At 45.3% G+C, this 17,328-nt stretch overlaps 2 protein-coding genes across 2 annotated transcripts; both read right to left on the reverse strand.

Annotated features, from left to right (window-relative positions):
- Positions 1–1,215: 1,215 nt before the first annotated feature.
- LOC120395393 (olfactory receptor 51G2-like) lies at positions 1,216–2,355 on the reverse strand. The gene is made up of 2 exons (XM_039519758.1): positions 1,417–2,355; positions 1,216–1,300 (listed from the first exon to the last, which is right to left on the reverse strand). The coding sequence occupies exon 1, from the start codon at positions 2,353–2,355 to the stop codon at positions 1,420–1,422; it is 936 nt and encodes a 311-aa protein (XP_039375692.1). The 3' UTR covers positions 1,216–1,300; positions 1,417–1,419.
- Positions 2,356–8,077: 5,722 nt separating this feature from the next.
- Positions 8,078–9,013, reverse strand: LOC120395402 (olfactory receptor 51G2-like). Its single transcript, XM_039519766.1, has one exon. The coding sequence runs from the start codon at positions 9,011–9,013 to the stop codon at positions 8,078–8,080; it is 936 nt and encodes a 311-aa protein (XP_039375700.1).
- Between the last annotated feature and the right edge of the window lie 8,315 nt (positions 9,014–17,328).

Raw genomic sequence — 17,328 nt, forward strand, 5'->3', positions numbered from 1 at the left:
GACACATTGAGAAAGGAACTAAGGTGTAATTTTTTTTTTTTAAGAATGAGGGTAATTAACCATGGAAACAATTTATCAAGGGCCGTGGTTGATTCTCCATCACTGACAATTGTTAAATCAAGGCAGGACGTTGTTCCATTAGCTCTTCTCTAGGAGTTATTTCAGGGGAGGTCTCTGGCCCATGCTATACAGGCAGTCAGACTAGGTGATCACAATGGTGCCTTCTGGTCTTGGAATCTGCCTAGTGGTGTTAATGACATTGCCCTACAGCACGGGGTGTTGTACTGATAAATATGTTACAGACTGAGAGGTCCTCAGATGCTACAGTAATCTGGGCCATAGATTAGTGCCTCTCTTACCCTCCAGTCCCATCCTCCCCCAGTGACCTCCTTTCAGGGGTCCGCAATAGTTCAGGGATGCTGCATCCCCTGCTCCTCATTTTCCCCTTAGAGCACCCACCCCCTGTTCCTCCCCTTCTCCTGAGGCCCTTCCCCATGTTCCTTCTCTTCACCTCACGTGCGGTCCCCAGCCTGGCCGGAGCTGGGTTGTGGTAAGAACTGGCCAGGGAGCCCAGGACACTGTTGAGACACCTTTAATTGTGGTGTGTCCTGGTGGTGGGAACACGGGCTGGGGGCTGTTCTTGGGTCCCCTGACCCTCCTGCCCAGGGAAGGTGGAACATCAGGGCTCTCTGGCCAGCTCTTACCACGGCAAGGCTCCATCTTCCAGCCTGGGCAGGGTCGGGGATCTGGGGGAAGTGGAGGAGCAGAGGGTGGTGCCCCAGGGGGAAGAATGACCTGAATGGCGTCTCCCAGGGCTCCTGCATTAATCATGTTTCTGACATGACTCAGTCACAAGCACTTTTCTGAGGGTGTTGGGGAAGGGTGGGTGTCCATGGTCCTTGAATAGCCTCTGTCCACAGATGGTGCAGTGCTCATGGATCATGCAGTGCCCAGACTGCAACTGCAGAACAGATTTTATCATGGCTCTGCAGCTTTTTTCATGGCATGTAAATTTTTAACCAGAGCCAGGAAAATGACAGGCCAGGTCTAATGGGAAACAATAGCCACATCCATTCTCTTTATTAACTGTATCAACAGGAATTCCGAAGTCAGTGCAGCCAAGGATACAGCTTTTTATGGGCCAAAATCCCACCAGTCCCCTGTCTCTCCAGAAACACAATTACTTCGTACATGTCAGGCCTCCCTTGGTCTCCTTCCTCAATTGCACTGTCCTCCCTCACCAGCGGGTGGGGACATCCATCTCCCATTCTGCCAGGGCTTAGACCTCATCTGAACCTCTCTAAAAAGTGGAGATAAGTAGCTCATATCAACTCAGATGTAACGGTCCAGGATGGCCTGTGGTCCATGTTTTTTGTCTCCTAAGTCACCAGTGCCATAGCCAGGTGATGAACTGACCTGTCACTTGAAGAACACCCTGATTATCCTCACACGAAGGTGTTTGCTTTTCACGCTGTACACGATTGGATTCATCAGGGGTGGGACCAGCAGGTAGACATATCCCAGGACAATCTGAAGAGAGTGAGAAGAGCTATTCCCAAATCTGTGTATCACAGGCAAGCCAAGCATTGGTGTGTAGAAAAGCAGGACAGCACAGAGGTGGGCAACACAGGTGTTCAGGGCCCTGAGGGACTCCATGTGGGATGTGATGCTCAGCACTGTTCTAAGGATCATCACATAAGAGAGGCAGATGAGCAGCGAGTCTAACCCCACTGTTAAGAGTGCAATAAACAAGCCATAGATGCTGTTGACTGTGATATCTGAACAAGCTAACTTCATGACCTCTTGGTGCACACAGAAGGAATGGGAGAGGACATTACCTCGACAGTATGGGAACCGTTTCAGGAGAAAGGGGAGTGGGAATATTAGGGCCACTGCCCTTAGCACAAACAGCTGTCCCATCCTGGCTATTCTGGGGAGGGTTAAGATGGACGTATATCTTAGGGGGTTGCAGATTGCGACAAAGCGGTCAAAGGCCATCAACAAGAGCACGGACGATTCAATGTATGAAAGCGAGTGGATGAAAAACAACTGAGCAAAACAGGCATCGAGGCTGATCTCCCTAGATTTAAACAAGAATATACCAAGTATTGTTGGCATGGTGGTTACCGATAAGCCAAGGTCTGTGACGGCCAACATGGAAAGAAAAATGTACATGGGCTCATGGAGGCTTGGATCTGTTTTTATAATGAACAGAATGATTGAATTTCCTACTATTGAAATAACATATATTAAGCAGAAGGGGACAGAGATCCAGAGATGGACGTCTTCCTGCCCAGGTATCCCAGTAAGAAGGAACACTGCAGAGTTGGATTTGGTGTAATTGACAGCTGACATAATGTACTGGGCAGGTCCCAGGAGTTTTCAACTTTCCTTCCTGAAAGGAAAAAGAACAGGAGACTAGATGATATTTAACAAGACATCTCTCTGCTCTCAGTGCAAGTCTAGAGACTCCCAGGATCTCAAGAAAGATCATCAAAAACATAGTCTTGGATTTACACCACTGATGGGAAGATAGACATTGCTAGAGTGGGTAAGACCAGTATTCCATCTAGCCCAGTAGCCTGTTTCCGATGCTGGAGAGAAAGGTGGAAAAAGCCCTTCAATAGGCATCTGTGAGATAACCTGCTTCCAGGGAAAGTTTCCTCCTGACACCCAGCACTTACACATATTTTGTGGTGTAAATCAGGAAGGTTTAGAGCCCTTCCAATACTTTATTAAAAACAATCCTCACTACTGTAATTAGATTTTCTGGTAACCCATATAAACACCCAGTTCATCTACACCAGCGACATCATCACAGGACCTAACCAGATCAGCCATAACATCACCAGTTCATTCACCTGCACGTCCACCAATGTAATATATGCCATCATATGCCAGCAATGCCCCTCTGGTATGTACATCGGCCAAACTGGACAATCCTTACGTAAAAGGATAAATGAACACAAGTCAGATATTAGGAACCACAATATACAAACACCTGTAGGAGAACACTTCAACGTCCCTGGCCGCACAATAGCAGATTTAAAGGTAGCCATCCTGCAGCAAAAAAACTTCAGGACCAGACTCCAAAGAGAAACTGCTGAACTTCACTTCATTTACAAATTTGACACCATCAGCTCAGGATTAAACAAAGACTGTGAATGGCTTGCCAACTACAAAACCAGTTTTTCCTCCCCTGGTGTTCACACCTCAACTGCTAGAAGAGGGCCTCATCCTCCGTGAGTGAACTAACCTCATTATCTCCAGACTGATTCTTGCTTGCATATTTATATCTGCCTCTGGAAATTTCCCCCACATGCATCTGATAAAGTGGGTATTCACCCACGAAAGCTCGTGCTCCAACACATCTGTTAGTCTATAAGGTGCCACAGGACTCTTTGTCGCTTTTTACAGATCCAGACTAACATGGCTACCCCTCTGATAATATGTCTACACTGGTATAAAGTCTTGTGTCATTCCAAGGTTTTTTTCTGGAAGAGTTAAAGGAATTAAGTTATCAATTCAAAGCTAATAAATTCCCATTGCCCATAACACAAAGTCACATAATGTTGTACCAGGAAAGGGAAATGTCTTTACAGGTACTCAGCAACAATAAAAAAAGCATCCTCAAAGGGAAACTGGCTTGCAACACCAGGTATTGTTCTGCCTTTGCACCTCAGCTCTATGCTGAAACACAGCCCAGTGTTCTCTCTTGACTTGTCTTGCACAGGTATTGCAGAGGGATTTTGTTCATGACCCTGAATGTAAGTGTTAGAAACAGCTTCTCCTCAGTTACCTAATGACAGTATCATACAACTGTTCACTGAACAAAGAATTAATAGCATAAAACCACTGCAGACAGTATGTGGAGTATTTCTGAAAAACATTCAAAAGCAAAAGCCATTAAGCAGTAAAGTTACCACTGCTCCTTCCTGTAGAGATTCCAACAACTCTGCTGCTGGTTTTTGATATACAGGCATGTCATGAAGTTTTGTCTTTTTAATATTTATATTACAATGAAAATTTTGGCATAACATTTACATGTTTATACTTTGACACACACACATGTAAACCCACTCATTCCCCTCTGATCGTCTTTCAGAGATGATATCTCAGGTTAGAGTGGGGTGTAAAATATAGCATCTGTCATCTGGATTTCTTCAGAACCTGAGAGATCCCAGCGTCTCAGCCCTCAGTCAGTGGCTTGCCAGCAAACAAAAGTCTAGTAACTCCCCTGCCCCTAGGTTAATAGCTGACTGGTTCCCCTCAGGGTTCTGTTCTGTCAGTCTGCAGCCTGTTTCCAGAGTGGTAATGGGCATTGGGATCAGTATATAAACTCTACATTCCCTGAGCTCTCATTCTCTAATACATAGTAACCCCAGCACCTGTTACTCAGGCATGATGAGTGTTTGCAGGAAGTAGTTTTCAAAGTCAAATGCATGAGTATTCATGGAAATGGAACCTCATTTCCCATATGAAAGTGAGTCAGTCAGTCTCTCTCCCCTCCCGCTCTTCACTGTATTAATAAAATACGCAGCACCCAGGAGTGGCGTTGTGACTGACACGGAGCTGAGCTGCCATAAAGAATGTGCATGTTAACTCCAGTTCTTGGGATGTTTGCTGTATTGGCTCTTCCTATTTTAATAGCAGGCTGTTGGAAAACAAGCAGGAAGGGAAGTAATAGCTTAAGGAAAACCATCTCTCAGGATGCGCTTAAGGGAAGTTGAGAGACCACAGTGGAGCTACAAGCAGGGAATTCCCTGCTCCTGGGCTCCAGCCACGTTACACAGCTCGTTTTGCCAGCGCTAGGAGCCTGTGCAGAGCTGGGGCAGCTGTTACTGCGGCGCTCTTCAGTCTGACAGGCACAGACACTGCTGGGGAAGACTCAAGGCCCTTGGCCTGCCTGGGTCCCTGTCAGAGTGGGAGGGCTTGGGGTCAGAGACGTGTGCTGACTGTTGTTTGAAAACCCTCTTATTCTCCCATGTTACACTTTGTTCCTGCTGTTTGATTAAACATTATTTTGGTTCAAGAAGGCTGGTCACCGGTCTCAGCACATGCTCACAAAGGGAAGAACCACTGGTGCCGAACTCACTGGCACTGCAGGGCAAGCACAGTCGATTCACAATGTGCTGTAGCCCAGGGCCCAGTCTGAGGGTGGGAGCATCACAGGATTCCACCTCATGAGAGGGAAAGGCTAGGACGCCTGACATGTGGCACTCAGAGACCAGAGAGGGGGCAGAGATGCAGGTAGCCCTGTAACTCTGAGGGGTCTCTACAGGGCAGAAACGTTGGAGCCCTCAGCCAGTCAGGAAACAGAAATAAACCCTATCAGACCTGTTACCACAGTGCAGCGCAGCTGTGAATTCCTGAGTTCACAACCAAGACAGAAAACCAAACCTTTGAAAATGAATTTTCTGATTAAATTTCCAGGAGCAAATAAACATGAGATGACTTGGGAACTAGCCTCTGATATTCCGTGGGGTCTTCTCTCACTCAGCCCCCGGCAGGATCGGCCCAGAGCACACAGCACCTCTAGAAATGGGACCCCTTGAGAAATCCTGACTCAGTTAATAGGGGTTTTAACACTCCGAGCTCGCTCTGAATGTCAGATTTGTGTGTAGCTTGAATATCCCAACGTGGAGAACAGGTAGATGTAGGGGAGGGGTTCCCAAGCCACCTAGTGCTCCCTGTCCTACAGCACCATCACTGAGTCACCCCGACAGCCCCGCTGAGTCCTCTGCCGCAGCACAGAACATCTGCAAATGGAAACAGCTTTCAGCCTTTCCCCTTCACTTTGCATTTTAAAGATACCAAAACCTGCCAATGTACCCAATTCCTGCTAGAAGAGGAGCCGCTGACACCAGAGGTCTTCACGCTGAAGGACAAGGAGTCATCCAAGAGGTTACATGGGCAGCAGGCAGTATCTGTTCAGACAGAAAAGCAACTGTCTATATGAAGCCTGTCTGCACATTTCCTTGGGGGCCACTTGGCCATCAGGGAACCTCTGCAGATTTGCTTTCTGTGTTCCAGCTTTAACCCCATTCAGAGCCAAAGGCAAACTGCAGGAGACCAAATCACAGGGGACATGGCCTGTGATGCTACATAACTGGACTGCAGCGCCAGCCCTGCAGCAGTCTCTATTCCTGGAATCCGGGCTTGTCATTGCTGTCCGTATGGTTCTGATTAATCACATGGCTACCTCGGGAGTGGCCGAATGTTAGTGATGATGCTTTCAAAACTGTGATCTTGCTGATATAAAATGAAATATAATAAAATAATAATAATATAGGACCAGATTTCTCCCCGGCAGTGCTCTGTCCTGCATTACAAACCCAGGGTGCAGGCCAGGGAAGGGAGAGTCCACAAGGCTCCATACAAGGAAATTTCCCTTGGATCACTCTGTGGGGGAGGTCTCTTCTCTTCTCCATGAAGAATGAAAAGAGGGACCCAGGATCCAGGGATCACCAAAGTTATGCACAGATCTCAGAGATCCACTGGTAGCTCAGCCCACCCACCCACAATCTCTGTGCCTCCACAACTGCTCTAGGACCCTCTCCAGCTCCCTGCTAGCACAGGTTCATCAGAGATGTGCTACCAGGGCCTGTCACAGTAGCCTCTGCCTGCAGGATCTGCTGAAGGGGCCTTGTACAGGGTGGGGGTGGGGCTGCACAGAGATGGGAAGGCTGTCTGTCTGTGTAATGGCCTTCTCTTACTGTGACAGTCTGAGGCCTGGTTCTTCGGCTAAGCAGCTGAGACAGCCATAAGCTGGGAGGTGTATGGTCACATCCTCACATTCCAATCTAGTCACATTGAAATAAGGTGCTATTGGGCTATTAGGAATACAATCCTGCCCTGATATTCCATCACCTCCAGAGAAAGGGAAGAGCCTAGAAGATGTAAAAGGAAACTTAGTTTAATAGCATCCTGTCTGGTAAGAACTCACTTATCAATAGACAGAGCTGGAAAACCCTTACGTCTGTATAGATGTAGTTGTGAAATCCTCACTTCTGTATTGTTTTGTATGTTTATTTGCATGGTCTCTGTCTGGTTCTGTGATTGTTTCTGTCTGCTGGATAATTAATTTTGTTGGGTGTAAACCAGTTAAGGTGGTGGGATATAATTGATTAAATAACCATGTTACAATATGTTAGGATTGGTTAAATTTCAGTACAATGATTGGTTGAGTTATAGCTAAGCAGAACTCAACTTTTACTATATAGTCTGCAGTCAATCAGGAAGGGGGGTGGGAATTGGGATCCTGTTTTGCTAAAGGGGGAAATGGGAATAGGAACAGGGACATAGGCCAGGCTCTGTGCTGTCAAAGCTGGGAAGGGGACACTAAGGAAGGAAACTGGAATCCTGCTTGCTGGAAGTTCACCCCAATATACATTGAATTGTTTGCGCCTTTGGACTTCGGGTATTGTTGCTCTCTGTTCATGCGAGAAGGACCAGGGAAGTGAGAGGGTGAAGGAATAAGCCCCTTAACAAATAACCCAGCCCTAGACTGGGCAGGAGATTTTGACCTTCCCATTCCCAGAGTGCAGCCATAGACTCAGTCAGTGCAACCTTCATTTAAGTTACAAGGAAGTGGCTAAAAAAGGGACTGTCTCCGCCAAAATGGGACATACGGTCACCCTACTCTTGATATCTGCGAGGGTGGCTACACTAGCTCTATTTAAAAGAGATCCCCTGGAAAAGGCTTGTCTGCAGAAGCCCATCACCCAGAGAAACAATTTAAGAACAGAAAAATGGTCATATTGATTCAGACCAATGGTCCATCTAGCCCAGTGTCCTGTTTTCTGACCATGGTCAGTGCAGATGCTTCAGAGGGAATGATCAGAAAAGCACAATATCATGTGCTCCATCCTATGTCATCTGTATCCATCTTCTGACACTCAGAGTTTTAGAGACATCCAGAGAATGTAGTTGAGTCTGTGACCATCTTGGCTAATAGCCACTGGTATAGTATTTCATGTCTTCTTGGGTATAAGGATGGAATAGGTGGTCCTTGCCATGGCCCATGTTTTTCATGTCTCATGTAACCAGCGCTGGAGCCAGCTAATGAACTGACCCTTCACTTTTTGAATGCCCTGATTATCCTCGCACGAAGTTGTTTGCTTTTCAAGCTGTACACAATTGGGTTCATCATGGGCGGGACCAGCAGGTAGATGTAGCCCATGAGAATCTGAAGCAAGGGAGAAGAGCTATTCCCAAATCTCTGTACTATAGACAAGCCAATCCCAGGTATGTAGAAGAGGAGAACAGCACAGAGGTGGGAGACACAGGTGCTCAGTGCTCTGACACACTCTGCATGGGAGGCAATGCTCAGCACTGTTTTCAGAATCATTACATAAGATAGGAGGATGAGAAGCGAGTCCAACATCGCTGTGGAGACAGTAAGAAAAAAGCCATAGATGCTGCTGATTCTGATATCCGAACAAGCCATCTTAATGATCTCTTGGTTCAAGCAGTAGGAACGGGACAGGACATTGGCTTGACAGTATTGGGAACGTTTCAGGAGAAAGGGCAGTGGGAACACTATGGCAACCCCTCTTAGCACACACACCAGTCCCATCTTGGCTATTTTTGGCAGGGTTAAAATGGAAGCATATCTTAGTGGGTTAGAGATGGCGATGAAGCGGTCAAAGGCCATCAACAAGAGCATGGAGGATTCAGTATATGAAAGCGAGTGGATGAAGAACAGCTGGGCAAAACAGGCATCAACGCTGATCTCCCTAGCGTTAAACAAGAATATGCCCAACGTTGTTGGCATGGTGGCTATCGATAAACCAAGGTCTGTGACAGCCAACATGGAAAGGAAAATGTACATGGGCTCATGGAGGCTTGGATCTGTTCTTATAATGAACAGAATGACTGAATTTCCTACTACAGAAATAACATACACTAAGCAGAAGGGGATAGAGATCCAGAGATGGACATCTTCCAGCCCAGGTATCCCAGTGAGAAGGAACACTGCAGAGTTGAATTTGGTGTCATTGACAGCTGACATCATGTACTGGGAGGGCCGAGAAGTTTTGAACCTTTCCTCCTGAAAGGAAAAACAACAGGAGATTAGATGATATTTAACAAGACATCTTTCTGCTCTCAGTGTATCTCTAGAGAGTCCCAGAAGCTCAAGGAAGATCAGCAAAAACTTAATCTTGGATTTACACTGCATATAAGAAGAAAGGCACTCCCAGACTGGATCAGACCTGGAGTCCATCTAGCCCAGTATCTACTGGCCAGTTTGATATGCTTCAGAGGAAGACAAATGAAGCCCGGCAATAGAAAGCTATGAGATGACCTACTCCCAGAGAATGTTTTCTCCTGACGCTCACTATTTACACATATTTTGTACTGTACATAAGGAAGGTTTATAGTCCTTCCAAAACTTTTTAAAACAATCCTCAATAATGTAATTGGGTTTTTGGTTACCCACATAAATATACGGTTCCTCTTTGAATCCTACTAAACTCTTGGCCCTCTTGATAACTTGTGGATGGGAGTTCTGCAGTCTCCTTTAGCCCTGTGTGATTTTACAGTTGTGACCTTCTCACTGACACCTTTTCTGGCCCTCCACTTCTGAGTGTATCCCATTGTTTCATGCAATGAGAAGTGCATGGTGAAATCTGTCATTGTACTTATCTGTTCTGCATTGAAGCTATTTATAAAAATTGGTTAATCACCTCATTATATATATATATATATTTAATTTTCTCCACTCATGAGAGTCCAAATTATGTCTCTGCCTCTTTACAGCACATGGGATAAATTCTCAGGGTCAGGTTCTGATTTTAATAACAATGGCTTCAACTGTGTCACTCCAGATTTACATGTGTAAATTCAATCAGAACCGGGCTCTATTAACTTTCCCTTATCAAATGCTCCCAGTGATACACTCTGACCCCTAAGAATCCCTCCGAAAGGATCTGAAGTGCTTTGCCTGGCCAGCGTTGACTGAATCCAGAGAGTTCAATCATTAAAGACAGGATACTGAGCTAGATCATTGGAAGACAGGATACTGAGCTAGATCATTGGAAGACAGGATACTGAGCTAGATCATTGGAAGACAGGATACTGGGCTGGATCATTGGAAGACAGGAAACTGGGCTGGATGGACTTTTGGCCTGACCCAGTATCGCCGATCTTATGTTCTAAATGTAAGTATTAGAAAGAGCTTCTTGTCAGTTTCTCGGAGACATTATTATGCTACTGTTCACTAAACAAAGAATTAATTGCCCAAACCCATTGCAAACAGTACGTGGAATAGTATCAGGGGGTAGCCATGTTAGTCTGTATCCACAAAAACAACAAGGAGTCCGGTGGCACCTTAAAGACTAAGAGACTTATATGTGGAATACTTCTCAAATATTTTCTAAAGCAAAAGCCATAACATTTGCACATCTGTACTTTAGCACACACATGTCAACCCATTCTTTCCCCTCTGATCTTCTTTCAGAGCTGATTTCTCAGATTAGGGTGGGACTTGAAATGCAGCATCTGTCATCTGGATTTCTTCAGAACCTGAAAAGATCCCTGCATCTCAGCCCTCAGTCAGTGACTTGTCAGCAAACAAAAGTCTAGTAGCTCCTCTGTCCCTGGGTTAATAACTGACTGGTTTTCCTTAGGTTCTGTTCTGTCAGCCTGTAGCCTGTATCCGGAGTGTTAACAGGCATTGGGGTCAGGATACGAAATATTAATTCCATGGGCTCTCACTCTCTAATACAGTGGTTTTGAACCTCTTTTCATTTGGAGGGCCCTAATCAATTTTGATTGGAGGTAGACATAGTCAGAAGATCCCCAGTGGCCACTACTGGTAGTAGTACATAGTACACTAGTACATAGTAACCACAACACCTGTTATTCAGTCACAAATAGGGATTGCAGGAAGTACGTTTCAAAGTCAGATGCATGTGGAATTCCATTACCCATGTGAAAATAACGAGGAGTCCTTGTGGCACTTTAGAGACTAACACATTTATTTAACTAACAACGCTTCGTTGTTTTTGCTAATACAGACTAACACGGCTGCCACTCCAAAACCTGTCACATGAAAACAGTCTATTACTCTCTGACTGTTTCTGTCCAGTATTCATAAAATCCATATAACCGAGGAAAGACATTGGGACAGACATGGAGCTGAACTGCCATAAAGAATGTGCATGTTAAACCCAGCTCTTGGGATGTTTGCTGTATAGTTACATTGGGTGAACTATTGGAATAAATTGCCTAGGGAGGTTGTGGAATCTCCATCTCTGAAGATATTTAAGAGTATGTTAGATAAATGTCTATCCGGGATGGTCTAGACAGTATTTGGTCCTGCCATGAGGGCAGGGGACACGACTCGATGACCTCTCGAGGTCCCTTCCAGTCTTAGAATTTATGAATCTATGAATGTTTATTTGCTGGATATATTGGGTTAAAACAGTACGGCTCATCTTAGTTTAACAGCGGGCTGCTGGAAAACAAGCAGGAAGACAAGGAACAATGGAAGAAAAGCCATTTCTCAGTAAGTACATCAGGGAGGTTGAGAGACAACACCAGAGCTACACGCTGGGAAGAGCCTATTTCCAGGCTCGAGCCCCGTTATGCAGCTTGTTATGCCAGCGCTGGGAGTCTGTGCAGAGCTGGGGCAGCTATTGCTAAGGAGCTCTTCAGACACCGCTGGGGAAGTCTCAAGGCCTTTGGCCTGCTTGGGTCCCCATCAGAGTGCGAGGACTTGGGGTCAGAGATGTGCACAGACTGTTGTTTTAAAACTGTTGTTGATTCATCGCAGTTAACTCACAAGAATTAATCACGATAATCACAGTTTTACTCACACTCTTAATAATAGAATATCAATTGAAATGTATTAAATATTTAGGAAAGTTTTCTACATTTTAAAATATATTGATTTCAGTAGAAACAGAGAATACAAAGTGTACACTGCTCAATTTACATTATTATTTTTATTACAAATATTTCCACTGTAAAAAAGACAAACAGAATAAATAAGATTTTTCAGTTCATCGCTTTATCGTGGATGTGTAACTTACAAACATAGTTTATTTTTGTTACATAATTTCACTCAAAAACAAAACAATGTAAAGTCCTATGTCTTGTTCAGCCAATCACTAATAGAAAGAAGTTTGTGTGCATTTATTGGAAATATACTCCCTCTTTTATTTACAATGTCATCTGAAAGTGAGAACAAGTTTTTGCATGGCATTGCAGTAGCCGGCATTGCAAGATATTTACTTGCAAGGTATGCTAGATATTTGAATGCTTCAACGCCATTTGAGAGAACATGCTTCCATGCTCATGAGGCTTGTTAAAAAATAATGTGTTAACTACATTTCTGACTGAATTCCTTGGGGAAAAATTGTATTTCTCTTGCTCGGTTTCACCTGCATTCTGCCATATATTTTGTGTTATGGCAGTCTGAGATGATGACCCAGCACATGTTGTTCATTTTTAGAACACTTTCACTGAAGATTTGACAAAACACAAAGAAGGTACCAATGTGAGATTTCTAGAGATAGCGACAGCACTCGACCCCGGGTTTAAGAATCTGAAGTGCCTTCCAAACTGTGAGAGAGATGAAGTGTGGCGCATGCTTTCAGAAGTCATAAAAGAGCAACACTCCAATGCGGAAACTACAGAACCAAAAACCACCAAAAAAGAAAATCAACCCTCTGCGGGTGGCCTCTGACTCAGATGATGAAAATGAACATGCATCATTCCACACTGCTTTGGATCGTTATTAAGGAGAATCCGTCATCAGCATGGATTCATGTCACCTGAAATGTCGGTTGAAGCATCAAGGGACATAAGAATCTTTAGCGCATATGGCATGGAAATGTCTTGCGATGCCAGCTACAAAAGTGCCATGTGAACACCTGATCTCACTTTCAGGAGACATTGTAAACATGAAGCAGGCAGCATTATCTCCTGCAAATGTAAACAAACTTGTTTGAGCTATTGGCTGAACAACAAGTAGGGCTGAGTGGACTTGTAAACCTCTAAAGTTTTGCACTGCTTTATTTTTGAGTGCAGTTTTTTTTCTACTTAATTCTATATTAGGTGAATTGTAAAATTAAGTGAATTGAAAACTACTATTTCTTTTGTTTTTTTTTACACAAGAAAAAATAAATATAAAGTGCGCACTGGAGAGTTTGTATTCTGTGTTGTTATTGAAATCACTATGTTTGAAAAAGTAGAAAATATCCAAATAGATTTAAATGAATGGTATTATATAATTGTTTAACAGCGTGATTAATTGCAATTCATTTTTTAATCATGCAATTAATCAGGATTTTTTTAAATGCTTGACAGCCCTATTTAAACCCTGCTTCTTCTCCTATGTTCTGCTTTATTCCTGCTCTTCAGATTGAACAGTATTTTGGATCTGGAAGGCTGGCTGGTCACTCGTCTCTCCACTACTCACAGGCTCCCAAAGGGAAGAACCACAGGAGCCGAACCCACTCAGACCTGCTGGGCAATCACAGTCATTAAGCCATGTGCTGTAGCCCAGGGTCCTGTCTGAGGGTGGGAAGATCGCGGGATTGCACCCTATGAGAGGGAAGGCTACAAGGTGGTCACCTGGCACTAAGAGACCAGAGAGGGGGCAGCGATGCTGGTTGCCCTGTTACTCGGAGGGGTCTCTACAGCGCAGAGATTCTAGAGCGCTCAGCCAGTCAGAAAACAGAAATATGCCATATCAGACCTGTTACCACAGAGTAACATGGCTCTGAATTCCTGCCTTCACAATCGACCCAGAGAATAAAAACTTTTCAAATGAAAATACATTTGCTGATTAAATTTCTAGGAAGAAATAAACCTGAGGCTATTTAGGAACAAGTCACTGATATTCCGTGGGGGTTTCCTTTAGTTCAGTCCCTGGCAGGATCGGGCCCAGAGCACATGGCACTTCTAGAAATGGGACCCGTCGAGAAATCGTCACATGGGGCATCGGGGTTTTAACACTCGGAGCTCACTTTGAATGTCAGATTTCTGGGTACATTGAGTAGCTCACCGTGGAGCATGGGCAGATGTAGGGGACAGATTCAGAAGCTACCTAGCGCTGCCTGCCCTCCAGCCTCTTCACTGAGTCACCCCGACAGCCCAGCTGAGTCCTCTGCCCCAGCACAAAACATTTGCAAATGTAAAAGGATTGCAGCCAAATCCCCTTCACTTCACCTTTTAAAGACAGTGAAATCTGCCAACGTACCCAATTCCTGCTAAAAGGGGAGCCGCTGACATGAGAGATCTTCACCATAAAGGACAAGGAGTCATCGGAGAGGTTGCACAGACAGAATCTGTTCAGATCGGGAGGCAACTGTCTTTATAAAGCATGCTTCCATATTTCCTTGGGGGCCACTTGGCCAACAGGGAACCTCAGCTGCTTGGCTAAGTTTGCACGAACTTTAACCACCATCACAACCAAAGGTGAACAGCAGGCGGCCAAATCACAGGGGATGCATGGTGATCCTACCTGGATTGCAGTGCCAAGTTTGCTGCAGTTTCTATTCCTGGAATCTGGGCTTGTCATCACTGTTCATATGGTTATGATTAGTCACAGGACTACCTCAAGGGGGGACCAAATGGTGGTGATGATGCTGTCACACTCTGATCTTACTGAAATAAAATAAAATATATTAATAATTAATAAGACCATATTTGTCCCCAGCAACTCCCTTTCCTGCATTACAAACCCAGGAGGCTGAAGTTCCCTAGATGGAAATTTCCTTCAGATTGCTCTAGGGGGGATGTTCCTTCCCTTCTCCCTGAGGAATGGAGAGGGGGACCCAGGATCCCCAAAGTTATGCACAGATCTCAGTGATCCACTGGGAGCTAGGCCCACCCACCCTCAATTTCTGGGCTTCCCCAACTGCTCTAGGACCCTCTCCAGCTCCCTGCTAGCACAGGCTCATCAGCGATGTGCTGCCAGGGCCTGTCACAATAACCCACAGAGTTGGGAGGGCTGGTTAGTGTAGCTGAAGGGAACAATACCCCAGCCACAGACTGGTCTGGAGGTTTCGACCCTTTCATACCCAGACTGCAGGCATGGACTCTGTCAGTGCAACCTTTTATTATGTTCTGAGGGAGAGGCAGGTGGAAAGCCTCTGCTGAAATGCACATACCGTGCAGTAGCAAACATATCCATGTGCAGATGGCAACAATTTTGTATAAAGCTGTGCAAGCTTAATAGAAATCCTCCAAAATTCCCAGTGCCGTCTGAAGACCAGATCTGTCTGGAGTAATCAGCTTTGCTAGTTATTCTTTTCTGTGGGTAAAATGTGCACAGGGAGGTTTTTTTCCCCCTAAAGCGTCTCACACACATCCCTCTCTGATGCATTCCACACTTCCCCCAAGGGGGTCAGCCCCCCAGTTTGAGAACCTCTGGACTAGATGATCTAATGGCTCCTTCTGGCCTTTAATTCTATGACTCTGTGAATCATTGGCTTGAGTGGATTGTTATCTTGCATGCAACTTGAACAAGTTGCTCCTCTGAATGCTGATAGGCACTCAGCAAGGATAGATGCTGGCCAAGAAGAATCAAGATTGTCACAATAAATCCAGGATATATCGTCTTCCTACCCTCTAAACCAGGTCCTTTCCTGTCTTTGGGGAATCTCGCAATTGTCCCACTCTTCCAGCTAGTAACATCACCCCATCCATGCTAAATGCTTATCACCAAGCAGGTCTGATTGGACAACTCAGTCTCTTCCCTTCGAGTGCTTATGACTTGAGCCATACAGTCACCCCCAGCCTCCTTAAAACAGAACTTAGGGAAACCAAGCTTAGCCTAGTTCTCTTGAAACTTAACATTTAAGAAGAACAAGCATAGCCTACAAATAGTAGCACTCATCGTAGATAGATAGAGTGGAAGAAGTAAGTGAGAAATGGAAATAAAGAAAAATGGAGAGCATGAAGAAGAAGAAGATACTCTATTGAGGTGGGTTGCCTCTTTTATAGGGCAAATGCCGGACATCCTTCCTCTCATGCCCAAATTTCATTCCTCACCCACAGAAATTTTAGGGTACACTTACCCCATAGGCTAGTATGTATGTGCGTATTGATGACAGGTATGTACACACATCAGTCTCCTGTGGTGTACTTGTTAAGTCTGTGGGAAAAGCCCCTATGCCATTCGTCATTGTCTATTGGTCCAAATAAAAGGTCATAGACATAGGCGTGGGTACTCATCTATTTAGGTAACAAGATCGGGATGAACGTAACTTACAGGACTTACCGGTACTGCTGGAGTACTGACGGGGGCGTGGCCTCTCCCGGAAGAGGCGTGGCCTCTCAAGATTTAAAGGCCCTGGGGAACCAGCTGTGGCTGGGAGACCCAGGGCCTTTAAATCAACCAGGGGCTCCCAGCTGAAGAGGTGGCTGGGAGCCCCTGGGGCTCAGGGGCAAATTAAAGGGCCCGGGGCTCTGGCCGCTGAAGGGAAACCCGAGCTTTGCGGGGCAGGGATTTAAAGGGCCCAGAGCTCCTGCCGCTGAGGGGAGCCCTGAGCCCTTTAAATCCTGGCCCCAGCCCGGCCTCCAGAGCCATGGCCGGGATTCAAAGGGCTCTGGGCTGCCCACAGCTGCAGGGATCTCTGAGCCCTTTAAATCCCAGCCCAAGCCCGGCAGCCGGAGTCGCAGCTGAGATTTAAGGGGCTCTGGGCTGCCCGCAGTCGTGGGCAGCCCAGAGCCCTTTCAATCCCCACCATGGAAGCCAGTGTGGTCCGGCACGGCATACCGGCTCTTGCCGGTACGCCGTACCATACCGGACCAGCTTACTTTCACCTCTGAACAAGATATAGGTCAACTTTCTGAGTAAAAGATCTTAATATAGATATGCTAACTTTGCTTTAGCTTAACATACAGGGTATGGCCTGTAGGTCTCTTGCATTACAGCCAAATTTACTTTAATATAAACCTATAAACCTAATACAATAGAGCAAATAAAAATCTATCTATCTATCTATCTATCTATCTATGCAAGCAGGTTAGTCCTATAGGCTACATGCCCCCCTTTGACGGGGTGGTTTGCACCAATGACCCCTGTCACACAGGTAGGATGTAGGTAGTTAAGTATTTATGGGAATAGTGTTAACACCATTTTTATAAAGATGATAGGCTGGGTCAGGCTGAATAATAGTAATGTTTTCAAAAGTGGGAATAGGTGAAATAACTTAATTCCCTATTGAATAAAACAAAAATTTGGTTCTGTGACAGGACACTCCAAGGGACCATATTGGTACCTTTTTTTTTGGTTGGTAGCCATGCAAAATTGGTTATTTCCAGCATAGGTCACCCCTCTTGGTCAGCCTCATTAGGCATGACGATGAT

This window comes from Mauremys reevesii, linkage group 1 (genome assembly GCF_016161935.1).
Source record: "Mauremys reevesii isolate NIE-2019 linkage group 1, ASM1616193v1, whole genome shotgun sequence".
In the NCBI taxonomy this organism is placed as follows: Eukaryota; Metazoa; Chordata; order Testudines; family Geoemydidae; genus Mauremys; species Mauremys reevesii.

Excerpts from the sequence above, each read along its gene's own strand:
- LOC120395402 (XM_039519766.1), bottom strand. The coding sequence starts at position 9,013 with ATGTCAGCTGTCAATGACACCAAATTCAACTCTGCAGTGTTCCTTCTC.
- LOC120395393 (XM_039519758.1), bottom strand. The coding sequence starts at position 2,355 with ATGTCAGCTGTCAATTACACCAAATCCAACTCTGCAGTGTTCCTTCTT.